We start from the raw sequence: 19598 nt of genomic DNA, 5'->3' as shown, positions 1-19598 counted from the left end.
AAATAGAAAGCACTCCTTCCACCATGCAGACAGCCACTTGACTTGACCAGAACAATATAAAGTAAGAATTTTCCAGAATTATCTAGATTCTGGAGTGTTCCCAGTGGATTGGAAGACTGGAAATTTAACACTGCTATTCAAGAATGGGGGAAAGAGGAGAACGCAAACAGGTGACAATAGACCATAGCCTGACATGAGGCAATAACAGAGGTGCGATCAATAGGCATATTTAAAAAAAAAAATCATAGTATGAATCCAAATGGATTAATGAAGGAAAATAATGTTTGACAATTTTTTGCAGTCGTAACGAGTACAGTCGATAATGTGGAGATAGTGTTTAAATTTTCAGAAAGCATTCAGCTACTGCACAAGAGATTGTAGCAAAATTAGAGCTCATGGGGTTGGAGTAACGTGGTAGCATGGATTGAGGATTGGTTTACACAGAAAATAGGGAGCAGGAAAGGGCCACATGGTAGCGCAGTGGTTAGCACTGCTGCCTCACGGCTCCGAGGACCCATGTTCGATCCCGGCCACAGGTCGCTATCAGTGTGGGGTTTGCAGTCTCCCCATGTACGCGTGGATCTCACCCCCACAACCCAAATATGTGCAGGATATGCTAAATTGCCCTTTAATTGGAAAAAAAAAGAATTGGATACTCTAAATTTATTTTTATAAAATAAGGAGCAGGAAGATATGGATCATTTTGGGTTGGCAAGCTGGGACTAGTGGGGCATCACAAGAATCAGTGCTGGGCCCTCAGCTATTTCGCTCATATCCATTACTGCAACATAGGTAGGTGGGGCAGGAAACTGTTCAAAGGAAACAAAGAGGCTGTAAAGAGATTTAGATAGGTGAAGTGAGTTTGGCACTAAAGTGGCGGATGGAATATGTGGAGAAATGTGAAGCCGTACATTTCAGTAGGAAACCAGCAAAACAGAATATTTTTTAAACGTCGAGAATGTTGGTATTCAGAGGGTGCACATGAATTATAACTAACAAGCATGCAGAGCAAGTAGGAAAACAATTGATATGCTAGCATTTATACAGAGGGATTGCAGTATAAAAGTAAACTAGTTTAATTATATTGTATAGGGCCTTAGTGAGATGATACCAAGTATCGTGTACAGTTTTGGTCTCCTTATCCAAGGACATAATCGTCTCAGGAAACAGCCATTGGGATAATTTGTGGCATAAGGAAATGTCCCCATGAGGAATTAAGTATACTACTATATTGAATACAGTTTAGCAGAATGAAAAATATAGAATTCTTAAGGGCTTGACAGGATAGATGCTGGGAAGTTGCTTCTCCTAGCTCGAGAGTCTCAAAACTACGAGGCACAGACTAGGAAGGTCGGCACGGTGGCACAGTAGCTAGCACTGCTGTCTCACAGCACCAAGGGGCCGGGTTCAATTCCGGCTTTGGGCGACTGTCTGTGTGGAGTTTTCTCCCCATGTCTGCGAGGGTTTCCTCCGGGTGCGCCGGATTCTTCCCCCAGTCCAAAGATGTGCAGGTTAGGTGGATTGGCCATGCTAAATTGCCCCTTCGTATCCAAAAGGTTAGGTGGGGTTACAGGGATAGGGTGGAGGCGGGACTTAAGTAGGGTGCTCTTTCCATATGCCGGTGCAGATTCAATGGGCTGAATGGCCTCCTTCTGCACTGTATGGATTATGTGATTCTATGAAGAAGGGTCAGCAATCTGGGGCTAAAATGAGATGACATTTCTTCAAACTGTTGCGAACCTTCAGAATTCTGTACCACAGAGGACTGTAGACAATTAGTCATCAAAAGTTCATTTAATTCAGTGATTGACAGATTTTTTAGATACAAAAGAAAGCAAGGGAAACTGGGATAGTGCAGAAAAATGTTAGCAGGTAGAAGATTAGCCACAATTTTCTTAAATGGTGGACCAGGCTCAAGGGGCTGGATGGCCTAAATCTGCTCCGGTTTCTTGTGGCCGATGTAATATTCTGCTCCTGTTACCTTAATAGAAATGGCTACATATACTAGGTTTGACAATATAACTCGTCATTCTCGAAAAGGACAAAAGTTAGTTGTCTTTGAATAGTCAAAGAAAGAGCTGCTATAGCTCCATGCACAAAATACCAGCACTTGTTGAATGTTGTTTCACACGACCCAACACTGCCCATATTCATCAGCAGGAATGCCCATACACAAAGCGTGAGACTGTGTTTCAAACAGCACCACCTAATCTGCTGCATTTAACATTAAATTCATTTTGCTCGAAGCTAAACCTGCCCAATTAAAATTGAAAGCAACTTTTACAAAATGCACAAAGGGATGTAAACATATTCTCTACGATTCACTGCTGTTGTTAGGAAAGCAAAGGTAGTTTTAAGAGATTTATATTTGCATTGGTAAACATTAGAAACAAGGTATAGTTAATAAGTGGGTTTAATTTAATGTTTGTGTGCCTGGAAGAGTAAAATCTATAGTTAGATTCATGCTGGAGAAAGGTTTTTGTATGCGTCGGGCTTGGTTAAGTTCCAACTGGGTTTCTATTGTGCTTAGTGAGGGCTACGGCATGAAGAAGAAATGAAATGCATAAACATGTGAGAGTTGCATAGCAACTGGAAGCCATTGTAAGGATTAAAAAAGCTGTTTTAGTTGAATTTGTGGGCATTTGAAGACAGGATCTTGGGGCATGAACATTTCTCAACTCCGCCAGAAGTGTCTGGACAAAGGCAGCATGGTGGCGTAGTGGATTAGCCCTGCTGCCTCACGGCGCTGAGGTCCCAGGTTCGATCTCGGCTCTGAGTCACTGTCCGTATGGAGTTTGCACATTCTCCCTGTGTTTGCGTGGGTTTTGCCCCCACAATCCAAAGATGTGCAGGGCAAGTGTATTTGCCACGCTAAATTGCCCCTTCATTGGAAAAATGAATTGGGTACTCTGAATTAAAAAAAAAAATAGTGTCTGGACAGAACGGGAGCTGCAAAGAGGCAGGCTTCCTAAAGTACAAATTACAGTCCACCCAACCTGGGAATTATGCCGGGGGGTGGGGGGGGGGGGGGGGGAGGAGTGTTTAAGGCGACTGAAATGAAGACAGAGACCAAGGTACTGTTTAGAACAAGTCAAGAAAGAGTAACCAAAAGTGTTCCGAGTTAAGGAGACAATCATTGCAACTAGATTTAAATTGGACAGCAGACTTCATAGGTAGATGAAATGTCTGACGTCATTTTAATGCAGTCTCTGAGTATAGAGTGTTAAAGCAATTGTGAACAGATTGTACAGCTGTCAATTGGGATTGTGTGTGCTAATGAGACCATTGTAGATGTACTTTGTAATATTTATCTTTAAATCTACGTGTATCTGTTAAGCTAATTGGATGGGGGGGGGGGGGGGGGGAGAGAACAGAGTATTGTATAATAATCCAATCTTTCACGTTTAATAAATGTTTTTCTTGTTGTTAAAAGTAATCAGCGGTCCTATGGACTCTGTCCCTCCACATTTATTTTAAAAAGCTAAAAGTTACGGTGCTTTGAGCCCAGGGTTCCATTCTGGGATCTTCCCCGCCCAGTTATATCATCAATTGGTATTGTAACATACGTCATCACTATATTTTTTAATCTTTAGGTATTTAGCGCATGTTGAACACATCAGAATTAGGCAATCCGAGATTATGGGTTCGAGGCAAAGCAAAGACATTAATTGGAAAGTCTACTGGTGCTGAGTGAGTATAGTTTTGCATAGAAGGTACATCTCACAAGGAACTGTAACAAGAGCTGCCTTTTCTTTGACGTTAATGTTAGATGAATTGGACATTCTGAATTCTCACTGTGTACCCTAACAGGTGCCAGAATGAGAACGACATGGGGCTTTTCACTAACTTCATTGCAGTGTTAATGTAAGCCTACTTGTGACACTAATAAAGATTAATGGGTGTCACTGACTAGCCCAGCATGTATTGCCCATCCCAATTTCCACCCCAAAAGGCAGTGGGGTGAACTGCCTTTTGAGCCACTGTATGTACACCCACAGTGCTTTTAGGGAGGGAGTTCAAGATTTTGACCCAACAGTGAACGAACGGCAATATATTTCCAAGTCAGGATGGAGTGTGGCTTGAAGGGGAAACCTGCAGGTGGTGGTGCTCCTATGTATCTGCTGCATTGTGCTTCTAGATGGTAATGGTCATGGGTTTGGAAGGTGCTCGAAGGAGTATTATGGAGTTGCTGTATGTGCATCAGTGATGGAAGGAGTGATGCTCAAGGTGGATGATGAGGTGCTAATCAAGGTAGACTACTTTGTCCTGGATGGTGTCGAGCTTCTAGAGTGGTGTTGGAGTTGTACTCATTCCAGACAAGTATTCCATCACACTCCTGATTTGTGTCCAGTAACTTGACCTTCACTAATTCTATTGATGGAATTTTCAAGTATTGCCAATCATGGCGGTCATCAGTGTATCCACGAATGCAGTTACATCACATTTTCCTTCATATTTTAGGGATTATCATAGAAGTTACAGATCATAGAAGTTAGTGCAGAAGGAGGCCATTCAGGCCCATCGAGTCTGCACCGACTCTTGGAAAGAGCACCCTACCCAAGGTCAACACCTCCACCCTATCCCCATAACCCATTAACCCCACCCAACACTAAGGGCAATTTTGGACACTAAGGGCAATTTATCATGGCCAATCCACCCAACGTTCACATCTTTGGACTGTGGGAGGAAACCGGAGCACCCGGAGGAAACCCACGCACACACGGGGAGGATATGCAGACTCCGCACAGACAGTGACCCAAGCCGGAATCGAACCTGGGACCCTGGAGCTGTGAAGCAATTGTGCTATCCACAATGCTACCGTGCTGCCCAAAATGAGGTGTTGCAATGTGCTTTGACCTCAAGAGCCTTGAGTTCAAAATAAGGATAGAAGGAAGGTGTTGGAGTCTGCTGACTATCCAATGTTCCATGGAAAACCACTCAGTACAGTTCCTGATTAACAGGTAGCTCCAGTACAAAACTGTCTTTCCAATTAACATGAGTAGCAATGTCAAATGGTACAAGATGTAGGAAATTGGTTGCAGCAGGAATTGTTCTTCTGGACAAGATCAGAAGGAGCTGTTTCCAACTTTGGGAATATCTATTTTAGACACCTGACATTTTCAGTCGTGTTATGAATGAGAGATTTTCCAAGACTAAGGTTATACTTTTAAGAAAAGACAAAATATTCTGGTAGAAGAAATTATTTCACTGAAATCTTTCCAGATACATGCTCATGTGATTCGGCAGCCATGAGGACTGAAGCCAGGTTAAAACTCAAACTGAAGTGCTAGTTTCTAAAAAGGTGGAGCAACTGTCTGTTGAACAAACAATCTCACTCTCAAGTTGGGAGAGTGGCCGGGGGGGGGGGGGGGGGGGGGGGGGGGGCACACAGAGGTGGAGGAGTGAGAGGGAGTGAGAGGGGGAGCAAGCGTGAGGGGGGGCTTCTGGACAAAGCAGCAGAGAAGCTCCTGTTGTGTCGAGCAGGAGTGTTTGTGTGTCAACTACCAAGTAGAATGCTAGTGAGAATGGGTTCCCCGTTTGAAGAGATGGGACCGGTGTAGATACAAAAACCTGGTATTCACCAAAAATAATTCAAATATACTCAGGTGGATTGAGGGGACTTTAAAAAGGACACTAGAACACTCTTCCCAGCTGGGCAAGGAAGAGAGGAGTGACTGTCGAATCTTGGACTTTATCAGAAGGCTACAGATTTGCAGTGTGTCAGAGTAAAAGTATAAATGCAGAGTGGATTTTAGCTAGTTATTGGGTAATAATACCTTTTCTGCAATTTAGTGCATTTATGGCCTGTAAAATAATGTTTAGTTTGTTTACAATAGAAGTCTTAAACCTTGAAATCTTCTTTGCATAGGTCACTGGGAAATTCATTAAAATCTTTAAAAGTTGTCCATCTGTATGGCGATTGCATAATTGAATATAATTGAAACTAATTAAACTTTGGATAAGCAATTTTGTGACTCCTGCAATGCACAAGTATAAAGACAATACTTGAAGATTGAAACAGTTTAAGGTCACTTACTTCCAAACAATGGCATTCTCACTAGCCTTGTACTTGGCTTTCCCTTTCATGCAGATGACCTGCACTCCACTGGTGTTAAGTGGCGTTGGAATACGCACCTGCAGGACAAGAGCAGAACTAGTCAGCAGAGGAAATCCAGCAAATTGGCAGGGTGAGGAAAAAAGTACATACCCCCAGTCATGGACTACCATTACTGCACCCTTTTTCAAAGAAAAGTCTCCTGCCTTTCACACCATCCAAGACTGTCCCTATGCTCCTCCCTACAATTTTTCTGCTGCTGAACTTCTTGAAGCCTGCTTGAGTTTAGTTAGAGGAGATTCACCAGGATGTTCCCAAGATTAGAACAATAAATTATGAAGAGAGGTTGGATAGGCTTGGGTTGTTTTCCTTGGAGCAGAGTAGATCGAGGGGCAACCTGATGGAGGTGTACAAGGTTATGAGGGGCATGTTAGGGTGGATCGGAAGCAGCTGTTCCTCTTAGTTGAAGTGTCAGTCACAAGTCCAAGGTGAGGGGCAGGAGGTTTAGGTGGGTGTGAGGGAAAATATCTTTAACCAAGAGGGTGGTGACAGTCTGGAATGCACGTCACAACATTCAAAGCTATAGGCCGAATAGGATTAAGTAAGTAGGTCAGGTGTTACTCCAGGGTGGAGGGGGAAAGAGGGAGTGAAAGGGAAGGGAAGAGAAAGGAGGAGTGCAATCTTTCCAGTCAGTGTAGACTTCATTAATCGTATCTGGGCTGCATTTGCAATTCAGTGGGAATGCATCATGATGTCCAATTTGGTAACAAGTATGGGAAAGAAAAAGAATGATTAGTGAAATAGTTAGAATTGCAGGACCAGTCAATATCGATAAAGGCACTGACATTTCCGGTGTGCAAAACTCAGTTCTGTTGAAGAGTGACAAATCTGAATCCTCAGAATTTGCCTTCTACCTTTACATGGGCTGTGCAATTCCAGCATTTCATATTCTTATTGTGAAGCTTTTCTCGTGCTTCGGGTTATTGAGAATTCGATAGACTGAAGATGTATGTGGAAGGAGTCCTGACCTGCTGGCTAACGGCCAGTACAGGACGAGGTGCACTGCACCTCTGTTAAATCTGAAATATGGGCAGCCAAGTACAAACACCATTATTGAGGCACTTTGGGAAAGGGCCAAGACCCATAGAACAGATCACAAAAGCTGATAAAGAGAAGGAACATTGGAGTATAAAGTCGACCCTGGTCTTAAAGGTCGGTTAAGAAAGAGCCAGCTGGAGTTCTGACATGCTGGGAAAAAGTAGTCAATATTAGGAGATGGTGTCATGCTTTGTTTCAACAGAGCTCAATAAAAATAAGCAAGCAGTTTGATTAATCTATGCTTTCTAACTCTCCTCCCTCCTCCCCCCCCCCCCCCCCCCCCCCCCCCCCCCCCCAAATGCCAGGGCCCTAAGCTTTAGACTTTCCTCCCTAAACTTTTCTGCCCTCTCAACCTTTTAAAGGGGTCCCAAAAATATACCAAGCTTGGAGTCGTCTGTTGTAATAGCTCCTTACGTGACGGTGTCAATACTTGTTCAACAACATTTCAGTGAATTGTCTGGAAATGTTTTACTACATTAAGCGTGCTATACAAATGCAGGCAATTGAGACGCTTGGTGAATTTTACCAGATGGTATTTCACACGTATACTTCACCATGTTTAAAATGTTTCCTCAGTTTGATGCCGATCTCTTATCTGGGTGCCCATAAGTGGAAGCAATTAAAAGCATTTCCATACTTGTTGCTATACAAGTTCCTAATCTAAAGACAGCAAAGCATTAATCTCCAAATACTCCAAGCCTGAAATATACAAGGAATGCATAACCCTTTAATAAATTGCGAGACACGTTTGCCACCTCCAGGTTTGCGAGTACCTGGAGCTCTTTCTACTGCCAGACCAACTCGTGCACCACCTAGTCATTTCCCGGTGAATCATTAAAAGGTGCCATCAGGGGAAATGCTCCGCCCAAGCAACAGTGAAAATACCAAGAGTAATTACACAACAAAAAACAAAAGTAATTAATTGGAGTTGGGATATCTCGAGTTATGAAAGATGCTCAAATTCAGTGTCACAATCAAGTTTCCTTCAGAATAGTTATAGCACAGGAGGAGGCCCAATGAGCAATTCACCCCAGTGCCACTCCCTTGCCTTCTCCCAGTAGTCTTACATATCTTTCCTTTTCGAGCACAAAACAATTGGGAGAAGGAAAAACAAGAGCCAACAGAACGATCATCAAGACTGGGGTACTGGATGGAAATATTGCAGAGGACACCACACAAAAGCAGCATGTCCAGCAATGGGAAAAGCAGTGCACTAACTGCCAGAAGTGAAAACACTTTGCATGCAAGTGTTTTGCTAGAAGAAGAAAAGCAAGATTGTTCCTAGAGATGTAGGACGACGATCCTGCTGAATCACTCTACACCTTAGAACATGGCACCGTCAAGCCTCAAGGGAGAAAAGGATTTATGACTGACTATTGGAATGATGATTGCAGAAGGATAACATCAAATTAATACAAAGTATCAGGTAGACACTAGTGTTATGTACAACATTATGGGTTGGAAGGTGTACGACAGGACGCTCACCCCAAGGCAAACTAAACAGTGCCCAATGCAAAGGGAAATTTCCAAACTGCAGACACGGAACAAAATCCACTCATCTCAACTGAACCAAGTCAAAAGCTTGGACTGGTAACACTCCGTACCAGATGAGATTTGCAATGGCACAAAGCCACTGACAAGAACAAATCCTAAAATCTTAATTTAAATTTAAAAAAAAAAAAAATCAAACATGCAATCGGTATTAATTTTATATTTGCAGTGCATTTAACTGTATGCAGGTAGTGGGCATTAAAAGGGGATTCATTTGTGCTCCTTTGAATGGGAACAGGCTGTAATTGGTGGTTTGAGTTCAGAGGTGCAAACTTCATAGAATTTACAGTGCAGAAGGAGGCCATTCGGCCCATCGAGTCTGCACCGGCTCTTGGAAAGAGCACCCTACCCAAGGACAACACCTCCACCCTGTCCTCATAACCCAGTAACCCCAGCCAACACTAAGGGCAATTTTGGACACTAAGGGCAATTTAGCATGGCAAATCCACCTAACCCGCACATCTTTGGACTGTGGGAGGAAACCGGAGCACCCAGAGGAAACCCACGCACCCACGGGGAGAACTTGTGGTATCTATCTATAAATAAAAATTTATAAAAGTGCGTAAAGATCCGGCTCAAGTTCTATCCATCACTGCCAGGCTTCAGAGAATATTCCAATAGCTCATTCAGTAACCGGAGAGAAGAAAGGGGATGAAGTTTCAAGTGGAGATCTTGGGACATGATTCACTTCAAAATACTAATCATAACACTAACATTTGCTGGCTGTATATTTAAAGCATCATCACTTTTCTAAAGTCAGAGAAATGGATTTGGCTGGAGAAGCCCATTTTCTGCCAGCTGTATATTTAATCAAAAGCGTGCCCGGGCACGGTTGGATGTCATGCAGGCAGCATGCCCATGGGGAAGAATCTAAACAGAGCTCTGCACTGTAAAAGCTGACATGGGTCAAGCCGACTGGTCCCACGAAACCGAAGTATAAACTTTCTCTGGAATGGTAGCTCTCGAGGAAAATGAAATGGAATCGGCAGCTCACTGCAGGATCTGCATTTCAAGCAAAACACTTTCAACTGCAAAATTTCCCTTCAGGTTTGTCCAGAAAGCCTGCTCTCTCCCCCAAATACCACACCATTAAAAATAAAAACAGAAGTGCTGGAAATACTCAGCAAGTCTGGCAGCAAACGTGGAGAGAGAAATCGTTAATGTTTGAGGTCTGTGACCCTTCACCAGAACTGGAAAAAGTTAGAAACATTAATAAGTTGGAGCACGTAAAAGTGTCGAATGGTTTGAAGCTCACTTTTTAAAATCAGCTGTACTTAATCCCGACATTTATTTCAATGTCCTCCAATCCAAATGCCATGGCATTTTCCTTTCCAAATATACATGCTCTTTAGGGCTCCCTCAGTGGTTCAGCTAGTTAAGCCAGTGAGTAAACGGAACCACATTTAAACAGGTCTAATCTCCAACCCGTTAAATTATCTCGGCTGGGTATTACAAGTCTCCTCGACACCAGCGGCATGATTCATGCCCCCCTAGTTAATAGTCCAGTGAATCCCCCCCCCCCCCCCCAAAACAGAATGCCAGCACTTACTGCACAGATCAGAATTGGCTGCACTATGTATAGCAATACACCCAGAGAGACATTTGTGCCTTAAACAGAGCAGTGGAAGGAAACAAAATTGGTAGCAAAATGGATGGTATGGGGAGTTGTAGTGGGCATGCCACTCACATTGCAAGATTAAGGCACGTGCAAACCAGTAAAGAACTTACTGCTCAAAAGCATCAGAAAATCTTGAAGAGCAACTGTTGCTATAAAAACAGTTTAGTTGCCTTCAATCTGCATTATTCAATTCTACTTTAAAAGCTGAACATTTACATCAGCTTTGTTCCTTTGGCTTAAACAGAATGGATAAAAGATGGTTATTAACCTCAACTGAGTGCACTAACCGCCTGCGATTAAATTGTTCCATTCAGCTGGCTGGGCTTACTTCATTGTTTAAATTGCACATTTTGGTTTTCCATGCCATTAATTTAATACCAATTTCAGTTAGCGGTCTCCAATCATTATATTTACCGCAATGTTCACCTGAAGGTTTCTTTTTAAAAAGATGGTCGGGCCAAATTGTGGTCTCTTGGATGATAAATCATATAGCACAGCGGAAGGCCATTCAACCCATCATATCGGTGCAAGCTCTTTCAAACAGTTATCTGATTAGCCCCGTTTCCCCACATGCTTTCTGGATCTATTCATATTTTTCCCCCTCGAGTATTCATCCAATTTCCTTTTGAAAGTCATTAAATCTGCTCCCAGATGAATTCTGACTTTCTCGGCAGTTAATTCCATAGAATCAGAGAATACTCACAGCACAGGAGGCAATGCTGGCCCTCTGAAAGAGCAATTCATCTAATGCCACTCCCTCTCCTGTCTTTTCCTCTTCATCCTGCAAATTTCTCCTTTTCATGTACCTCCAGATCCAGTGACAACAGTTCCTCCTGAATCAAAACCCCACCAATCTGCCCTTAATCTTCTTTGCTGTGAGAACAACCTCATCTTCTCTAGTCTCTCCACACCATCAAAGCCCCTTATCCCTGGTACTCATGTTGTAACCAGCGCGACTTGCATTTCCTATTTATTGGCTTGTACTATTTGAATTTTGAGGGCTCAGAGGTTCTGAAGACCAGTTTCTAGCGCTGCTGACTAGCTGCTGGCTGCATCCCGAATTAGAACACTGAACTGGAAAATTAAAAAGAGCATGCGGCTAAACTTTGCAGGTGGCCCCAAAAACTCCATGGAACGCACACTTGTTCTCCACAAATCCCAACGTTGGACCTAAATTCAGCCTTAGAAGAAATTAATGAAATGAAATGAAAATCGCTTGTCACAAGTAGGCTTATCATAGAATTTACAGTGCAGAAGGAGGCCATTCGGCCCATCGAGTCTGCACCGGCTCTTGGGAAGAGCACCCTACCCAAGGTCAACACCTCCACCCTATCCCCATAACCCAGTAACTCCACCCAACACTAAGGGCTTCAAATGAAGTTACTGTGAAAAGCCCCTAGTCGCCACATTCCGGCACTTGTTCGGAGAGGCTGGTACAGGAATTGAACCGTGCTGCTGGCCTGCCTTGGTCTGCTTTCAAAGCCAGCGATTTAGCCCAGTGTGCTAAACCAGCCCCTGGTGTTAAATTAAGTTGGTGTTAAATTAGTAAAATTAAGTTATAATTATTGCAGTAGCTGGACAAAGTAAGGCTGCTTGCTTTAGATGATCGCACAAGAACTAGACCACAGATTTAAGATTCTAGTCAAGTTATTTAAGGGCATGTGAGGGCAGAGGGATGCGAGGGAGAATGTTTTTTAATATAGTGAGCAGTAAGGAGTTGAGTTTTGAAGTGATTAGGTGTGTAGATGAGGCCAATGCAGTTGATGTAGTCCAGATGGACTTCAGTAAGGCTTTTGACCAGGTCCCGCTTGGAAGACTGATCAGAGGCAATTTGGCAAATTGGATCCAAAATTAGCTTAGCGGCAGGAGGGAGGGGGGAATGGTCAAAGCTTGTTTTGTGTGACTAGAAACCGGTGTCCAGTGGTGTACCGCAGGGATCAGTGGCAAATGAAATTTCACCCCACAAAAGTGAGGCGATGCATTTTGGGAGGACTAACAAGACAGGGGAATTTACAATGAATGGTAGGACGCTAGGGAGTACAGAAAACCAGAGGATTCTGGAGGTGCACTCCAAAATCCCCGAATGCAGCAGGACAGGTGGATCCTCCACTTCTTGGGCAGCCCCTCAGGGTCAAGGGGCGGGTTCTGTGGTGTCCGAATAGTCCAATCCTGGATCCGCAGACTCTGCCACAGGTTTGGCAGGTGGTGTTTGCTGAGGTGGGTAGGACACTCTGGATTCTCGCTCTCTTTCCGCTGTTTACGTTTGGCCTCCGCCTGCTCCACCCTGCGACATTGGCGGTGATTGGCACCTTTGCGGATGCTTCTTCTCCAGTTTGTGCGTTTTAAGGCAAGCGATTCCCATGTGTCAATGGGGATGTTGCATATATTAGGGAGGCTATCAGAGTGTCCTTGTAGCATTTCCTCTGCCCACCTAGTGATTGCTTGCCATTGCAGAGCTCAAAGTAGAGCACTTGATTCGGGAGTCTTGTTTTGAGCATGCAAACAATGTGGCTCGACCATTGCAGCTGGTCGAGCGTGACTTAGTGCCACGATACTGGGGATATTGGTCTGGGAGAGGACGCTCACGCTAGCATGCCTCCCTGCCAGTAGATTTGCAGGATTTTGCGGAGGCAACGTTGGTGATGTCGTTTCAGGAATTTGAAGTGTCTGCTGTACATTGTCCACGTTTGTGATGCATACAGGAGAGCGGGGACCACGGCTGCTTGGTGCTGGGTTCGAGGTCTTGGTCTTCGAATACTCTTCCTCAGGCGATCAAAGACTGCACTCGCGCACTGGAGTATGTTAGATTTCATCATCAATGTCTGCTTGCACCGAGAGGAGGCTCCTGATGTATGGGAAATGATTCGCATTGACTAGTGGCTCATCATGGATCTTTATGGTCGGGGAGAATTTTGTGCAGCAGGAGCGGCTGGTAGAGAATATTTATTTTCCGGATGTTCAGTCCGATGCCCATTTTCTCATATGCCTCAGTGAATGCTTCAACAATGGTTTGCAGCTCGGCCTCTGAACGTGTGCATACAGGCGTCACCAGTGTACTGTGGCTCGATGACGGAGGTTGCAGTGGTCTTGGTTCTGGCCTGGAAGCGTCAAAGGTTAAGCAGTTTCCCACTTGTCCAATAAGTTAGCTCCACTGCAGCGGGGAGCTTCAGGATGATGGGGTGGAGTTTTGCTGTGAGGAAGATGGAAAAGAGCATTGGTTCGAATACACAGCTCTGTTCAACCCCAGTTTGCACATGTATTGGGTTTGTGGTGGTTCCGTTGGTGAGGATCACAGCTTTCATATCGTGGAGCAGGCGGAGAATGGCGAATTTCTGCAGACAGGTGAATTTGAGGAGTTTGCTCCACAGTCCCTCACGGTTGACACGAGTCGAAGGTGGCCAGAGGTTGTTGCTGCACCCTGCACTTTTTCTGGATTTGTTACCTGCTGAAGATTATGTCCATTAAGCCTTTTGATGGGTGGAAGCCACAGACTCAGGGATAAGGCGGTTGAGGAGTATTCTCGAAATGACCTTTCCCATGGCAGAGAGTAGGGAAATCCCTCTAATTTGCACAGTCAAATCAGTATCCTTCTTGAAGATGGTCATCGTTAAGACGGAGATCACCTGGCACGCTATCTTCCTTCCAGGCTAGGGTGATGAGGTTGTGGATTCTTGTCGAGACTACCTCTCGGCCCATTTTAATACTTCTGCGGGGATTCCATCTGTGCCAGAGGCCGTCTTTTTTGACCTCACAGAGCTGGGGTTGCACTGAGATGGTGGTGGATAGCGTGTTGCGGGATGTCGTCGAGGGCACTTGCGTTTTGGTTGAGGAGGTCCTCAAAATGCTGTCTTCAACGGGTGGTGTGTCTTTGATGAGCACCATTTTTTGGCTCTCAACGGGGTAGGGTCCCTGAATAGACAGACTGCAGATGGTTTTAATTACACCAAAAAAGCCGTGCACATTGTAGTTGACAGCGAACTGCTAAGCCTCCTGCGTTCTTTCCATCCACCATCTATTCTCTAGGTCGCGGTTCCTTGTTGCACCTCGGCCTTCAATTGCCTGTAGCTTGTTTTCTCTCACTTGCGTTTTAGTGGAGCTGCCAGTTCAGGAATGCCTTGCGCTTACCAGTCAAGGAGATCATGGGTCTTCTGATTGTTCCTGAACGCGCACCTCGCAGGTTCTGATTATGGTAGCTTTTAAGGTGAACTAGTTGCTGTGGGCATTGTGGCTCTGGTTCGTTGGTCATCGCCAGGTTAGCTGTGAGGCACTTACTGAGTAACACTTTCTTTGCACGGTCTTTGAATCCAGCGATATTGAGTCTCCCCCGGCCAAGTTTTTTCTGCCTGCACCGGTTCAGGGCCAGTGTGATGGAGATGGTCGAGCAGATTAGCCAGTCAGTCCAGCAGTCGCCGGTTCTGGTCATGGCGTGGGTGATGTGGACATCTTTGCGGCCCTTGCTCGGATGCTGTCTGCTGTTTCACAGCGCCAGGGTCCCAGGTTCGATTCCAGGCTTGGTCAGTCCGTGCGGAGTCTGCATGTTCTCCCCGTGTCTGCGTGGGTTTCCTCCGGGTGCTCCGATTTCCCCGGAAAGACGCTCTGTTAGGTAATTTGGACATTCTGAATTCTCAGTCTGTGTACCCGAACAGGTGCCGGAGTGTGGTGACTAGTGGATTGTCACAATAACTTCATTGCAGTGTTAATGTAAGCTTACTTGTGACACTGACAAAGATTATTATTATTAGTCTATCAGGTGTCAATGCTTGGGAGCAGGGGTGCTGGCAGGAGATGATCTGCATTCCCCTCTGGCAGAACAGGGTATTTGTGATAACCAGTTCATGTTCTCCTCTGTTTGCGCTGGTTTACCCCACACCTTCCTTGCCTAACAAACCTTTTCCAAAGGTTTGCATCTTTCCCGACTCTTGAAGTCGCCGAGGAGAATCAGCTTGTCTCCCTTTGGTATGTGGGACATCAATTGGTTGAGGCTGGAGCAGAATGCCTCTTTTGTCTCATCCGTTGCATCTAACGTTGGGGCAAAGGCACGGAGGGCTGTGGTGTGCTGCTTCTGGGCCAGGGTGAGCCAGAGTCATGAAGCATGCATTACTTGGCTAAAACCGATAAACTAGTTAATGCCAATTTTCATCCTTACGGACTTCTAAATAACATTTTTGAGCAGGCATCATTGGACAAGGGCCAGAGCAATCACAATTGATACTTTGTTCCTTTAAACTTGGATGCTCAGAACAACTGTAGTGATCGTACAGACAAGAGTCAAGCTACTCATTTGCAACAATGCTCGTGTCAAACAGACACACACTTCCCTGGGTCCAATCACACATACATACCATGTGTGCATATTTAAGATCCAAAAATCATTTAGACTTAGAAATACAGGAAGCAAGGTAACACAGGCAAAACAGCCTGTTTGAATAACATTTTCTCATTCCGATCTCGGAGCCAAAGCTGAACAGACTAAGTCAAAGAGCAGCATTCAGTACTGAAGTTTGCTGAGTCTGCAAACCACGTGCATTCTCAGGAATATGGGTTCAATCTGTAAACCCAGTCAGCTGCCAAGAAATAAAAACTGTTTGCATCTCTTTCCCAGCAGATGCAGATTCCCAACTGATTGTCAACATCTGGAACCAATATCATTTATGGAGACAGGGCAAAACCCAAAATGTCGAGAACTGCCAAGTGCACTTAGCTTAATCTTAGACTTTCAGAATTAAAGAGTGTGGCTAAGATTACCACAATGCGGCCCTCACTGGATTCTCAATTAAGGATAAATAATAGAATATCAGCTGTTCAACTCAAGACAACAAAAGTAGCTTTCCTGAAATACTTTATTCTGCAGCAAATCTTGCATCCCACTATTCATGTTTGGTATGAACCCCTCAAAATCATGACATCCTGGTAAAATAACTTCACGACCAAATCAACGTCCTCTCCAGTTGAGAGATTCAAAATACTGTGTAACAATAAACTTTTCCTTTCTGGCTCTTTTGCCAGACCTTGTACATCGGTGTCATCTGGTTACTGACTCTCCTACCAAAACAAACATTGTCTTTCTTACTCTATCAAACCCCTCATTTTAAACATCTCGATTAAACCTCTCCCTGAAATCTTCTCTGTACGAAGGAGAACAGTCCCAGCTTCTTCAGTCGCTCCACACAACCCAAGTCTCTCATTCATGGCAAGATTCTCTGCGACTTCCTAAATGGTAGTGCCCCAATTAAAAATGGTGTCCCAATTAAAGTAAGGTTAGATGAAACAAGAGAACTCTTCATGTAAAAAGGAGAAACACTTGCATTTATTCAGCACCTTTCAGGATATCCCAAAGCAGGTCACATTACTTCTTGTTCTATAGACAAACACAGCAGCCAATTTGCAACAGCAAACAGCGGAGATTATGACAGCTGTGGTGGTGGGCCTGGATCATTGGTATTACTCTTGCCCGAGTGAGGCGGATGTTAGTTCAGGCCCAAAGGCATGAGCACATTTTTATTTATTTAGTGAATTCTGGTCCTGTTGCGTTGAGTGCGGCTAGGCCGATGCAGAGTCAGTGGTTTGGATATTCAATGATGTGGTGCATAGTTTGCTCTCCCGCCTAATCCAAGATGACACTCTAATACAGTACCAAAGAAGCACTACACTTTCAGAGATGCCCTCTCAGATGACATTATATCTGGGCACCATCTACCCAGGTAAACTTAATACCATGGCACTATTCACACAGCAGCAGAGGTTCCCCCAACATCGAAACCACTATTCATTCCTCAACCAGTATCACTGAAGATGGGCAGCACAGTAGTCAGCACTGCTGCATCACAGCGCCAGGCACCCAGATTCAATCCCAAATTATAGAATTTTCAGTGCAGGCCATTCGGCCCATTTGAGTCTGCACCGGCTCTTGGAAAGAGCACCCTACCCAAGCCCACACCTCCACCCTATCCCCATAACCCCACCCAACACGAAGGGCAATTTTGGACACTAAGGGCAATTTATAGTGGCCAATCCACCTAATCTGCACATCTTTGGACTGTGGGAGGAAACCGGAGCACCCGGAGGAAACTCCGCACACACGGGGAGAACGTGCAGACTCCGCACAGACAGTGGCCCAAGCCGGGAATCGACTCGGGACCCTGGAGCTGTGAAGCAATTGTGCTAGCCACTATGCTACCGTGCTGCCCCATGTCTGTGGAGAGTTTGTACATTCTCCCATTGTCAGCATGGCGACTCCAAAGTCACTCCAAAGATGTGCAGGTTAGGTGGATTGGCAATGCCAAATTGTCCCTCAAGGTCCAACGGTTAGGTGGGGTTACGGGGATAGGGCAGGGGAGTGGGCCCGGATAGGGTGCTCTTTCAGAGGGTCGGTGCAGATGTGACGGACCGAATGACAGTCTCCTGCACTGGAGGGATTCTACGGAGACAACATGATGGCTTTATTTTCATTGCTGTTTGTGGGAACTTGGGTATGGAAATTGGATGCTGCTTTTCCTACCACAATGTGGAGATGCCGGCGTTGGACTGGGGCGAGCACAGTAAGAAGTCTTACAACACCAGGTTAAAGTCCAACAGGTTTGTTTTGAATCACTAGCTTTCGGAGCACAGCTGACCTGAGGAAGGAGCTGTGCTCCGAAAGCTAGTGATTCCAAACAAACCTGTTGGACTTTAACCTGGTGTTGTAAGACTTCTTACTTTCCTACCTCAGCCAGTACCCCAAATTCAAAAGTATTTCACTGATGTAAAGTGCCTCCTAATATCCTGTGGTCATGAAACATACAGTATAAATGAAACTTCTTTTGTTTATCGGTTCTGATGACACAGATTGAAAGGTAAACATTGGCCAGGAGATGGCGATCTTTTGCAAATACTGAAGAGGCAGATGAGATGAAGCCTCAGTTTAATATTTTATCAGAGGATGGCCCATGGTCTCCTGCAACATATCAGCCAAAATGGTCCACTCCGGGTTTGTAGTGGACCCTGACCAAGATAAAGTGAATCAGCATTGCAGGAAAATGAACAATGCTCAAACCTTGCGCTGATTAACAGAGAGTGCTAGACTGATTATACTGAGCAGCTGACAGAGTAACGCCTAGTTCTTATAAAGCACAAAGCAGCTAAGAAAGCACTGAGAAAACAAGTGTGGAAAACTTTACCTCAATCTTCTGAGCCAGCAGGGATGGTTTGAAGTTTGATTTAATCACAACTTTCACTTCAAGTTTAGTGCGACCTACTTCTCGGACCAATGGGATCACACGGAATGGCAAGATGATATCTTTAGTGGTTCGGTACCTTGAGAAAACAAACAACATAATCCTTTACAAATGGACAGAAATAAATGCACTCCACAAATGTTTTCTCCACAACGCAAATGTTCTTGCCACCACTTATGATACCGATCCATATTAAATGGCCTCATAGGTTGTCAGGTGAGCAAAACACTTGACAAAAGTTAAATAATAGTGGTTCTAGCAAGTTAAACACCATCAATAATGGACAGCGGAGGGAGCAACCTGAGCCAATCAACAGGTGTTTAAATACTATGGGTTTCCATCAGTCAAAATGAGCCAAAAGACAACCTTCATCTGTACTTAGCTCCATAACTCTGACTGTGGTAGGATTGATACCCCTGTATTAGATTAATTTTGCACTGTTACACAGGGGAGGCTTTACGTCTTATGTACAAGTCACAGAAAGACAACCTCAATATCGGAACTTACGCGGAATAAACTGTAAACCCAGCAATGCTAAATTGTAATCTTAGATTGAAGTTAGCTGTAATTAATTGAAGCATATCAGATTTGCAATATTTCGATGCATGGAAATGGCTGCAGTGCCCATGATTTAGGTTCTTTGGATTAGCATTGAACCCACATAGGATGGTGTTAACTGCATCATAGATTTTGTTAATAGTGCTAGTTAAGGCATCTGCCTGACCACCTCTGATTGCTCTATTAAGTGGAGATTAACCTTCACTTCAGTTTTGTATTCCGTCATAACTATTAACATGAAATGGAACCCAAAAATCTTCTACAGCATCTAAATAGTAAGCAGGTAGTTAAAGAGGGGGGCGGGGACACGTCTGTCCCACAATGACTGATTCCAATCGATGCTGGCTGGTTAATTAATAAGGCCGTAAGAAATATGAACAAAAGTGGACGGATTGGCCCCTGGAACCTGCTCCACCATTCATTAGGATCGTGGCGATAAGACTGAAGTCCATGAAGAAAACCAACAGCGAACTCATTTATGCATCTTGAAAACTAAATCAAACCT

The 19598-nt window shown here is 44.5% G+C and overlaps 1 protein-coding gene across 3 annotated transcripts in view; it reads right to left on the bottom strand.

Annotated features, from left to right (window-relative positions):
- Positions 1-19598, bottom strand: part of LOC140389541 (AP-2 complex subunit mu) — a 67363-nt gene that overhangs the window by 8725 nt on the left and 39040 nt on the right. For all 3 annotated transcript variants that reach the window (XM_072473739.1, XM_072473742.1, XM_072473740.1), the window contains exons 8-9: positions 18479-18614; positions 6038-6135 (exon numbers count right to left, since the gene is read on the bottom strand). In XM_072473739.1, coding sequence (XP_072329840.1) covers positions 6038-6135; positions 18479-18614 — 234 coding nt within the window. The remainder of the gene's footprint in view (positions 1-6037; positions 6136-18478; positions 18615-19598) is intronic.

Source organism: Scyliorhinus torazame, chromosome 14 (assembly GCF_047496885.1).
Source record: "Scyliorhinus torazame isolate Kashiwa2021f chromosome 14, sScyTor2.1, whole genome shotgun sequence".
NCBI lineage: Eukaryota > Metazoa > Chordata > Chondrichthyes > Carcharhiniformes > Scyliorhinidae > Scyliorhinus > Scyliorhinus torazame.
This window is presented reverse-complemented; position numbering and strand designations above follow the sequence as displayed.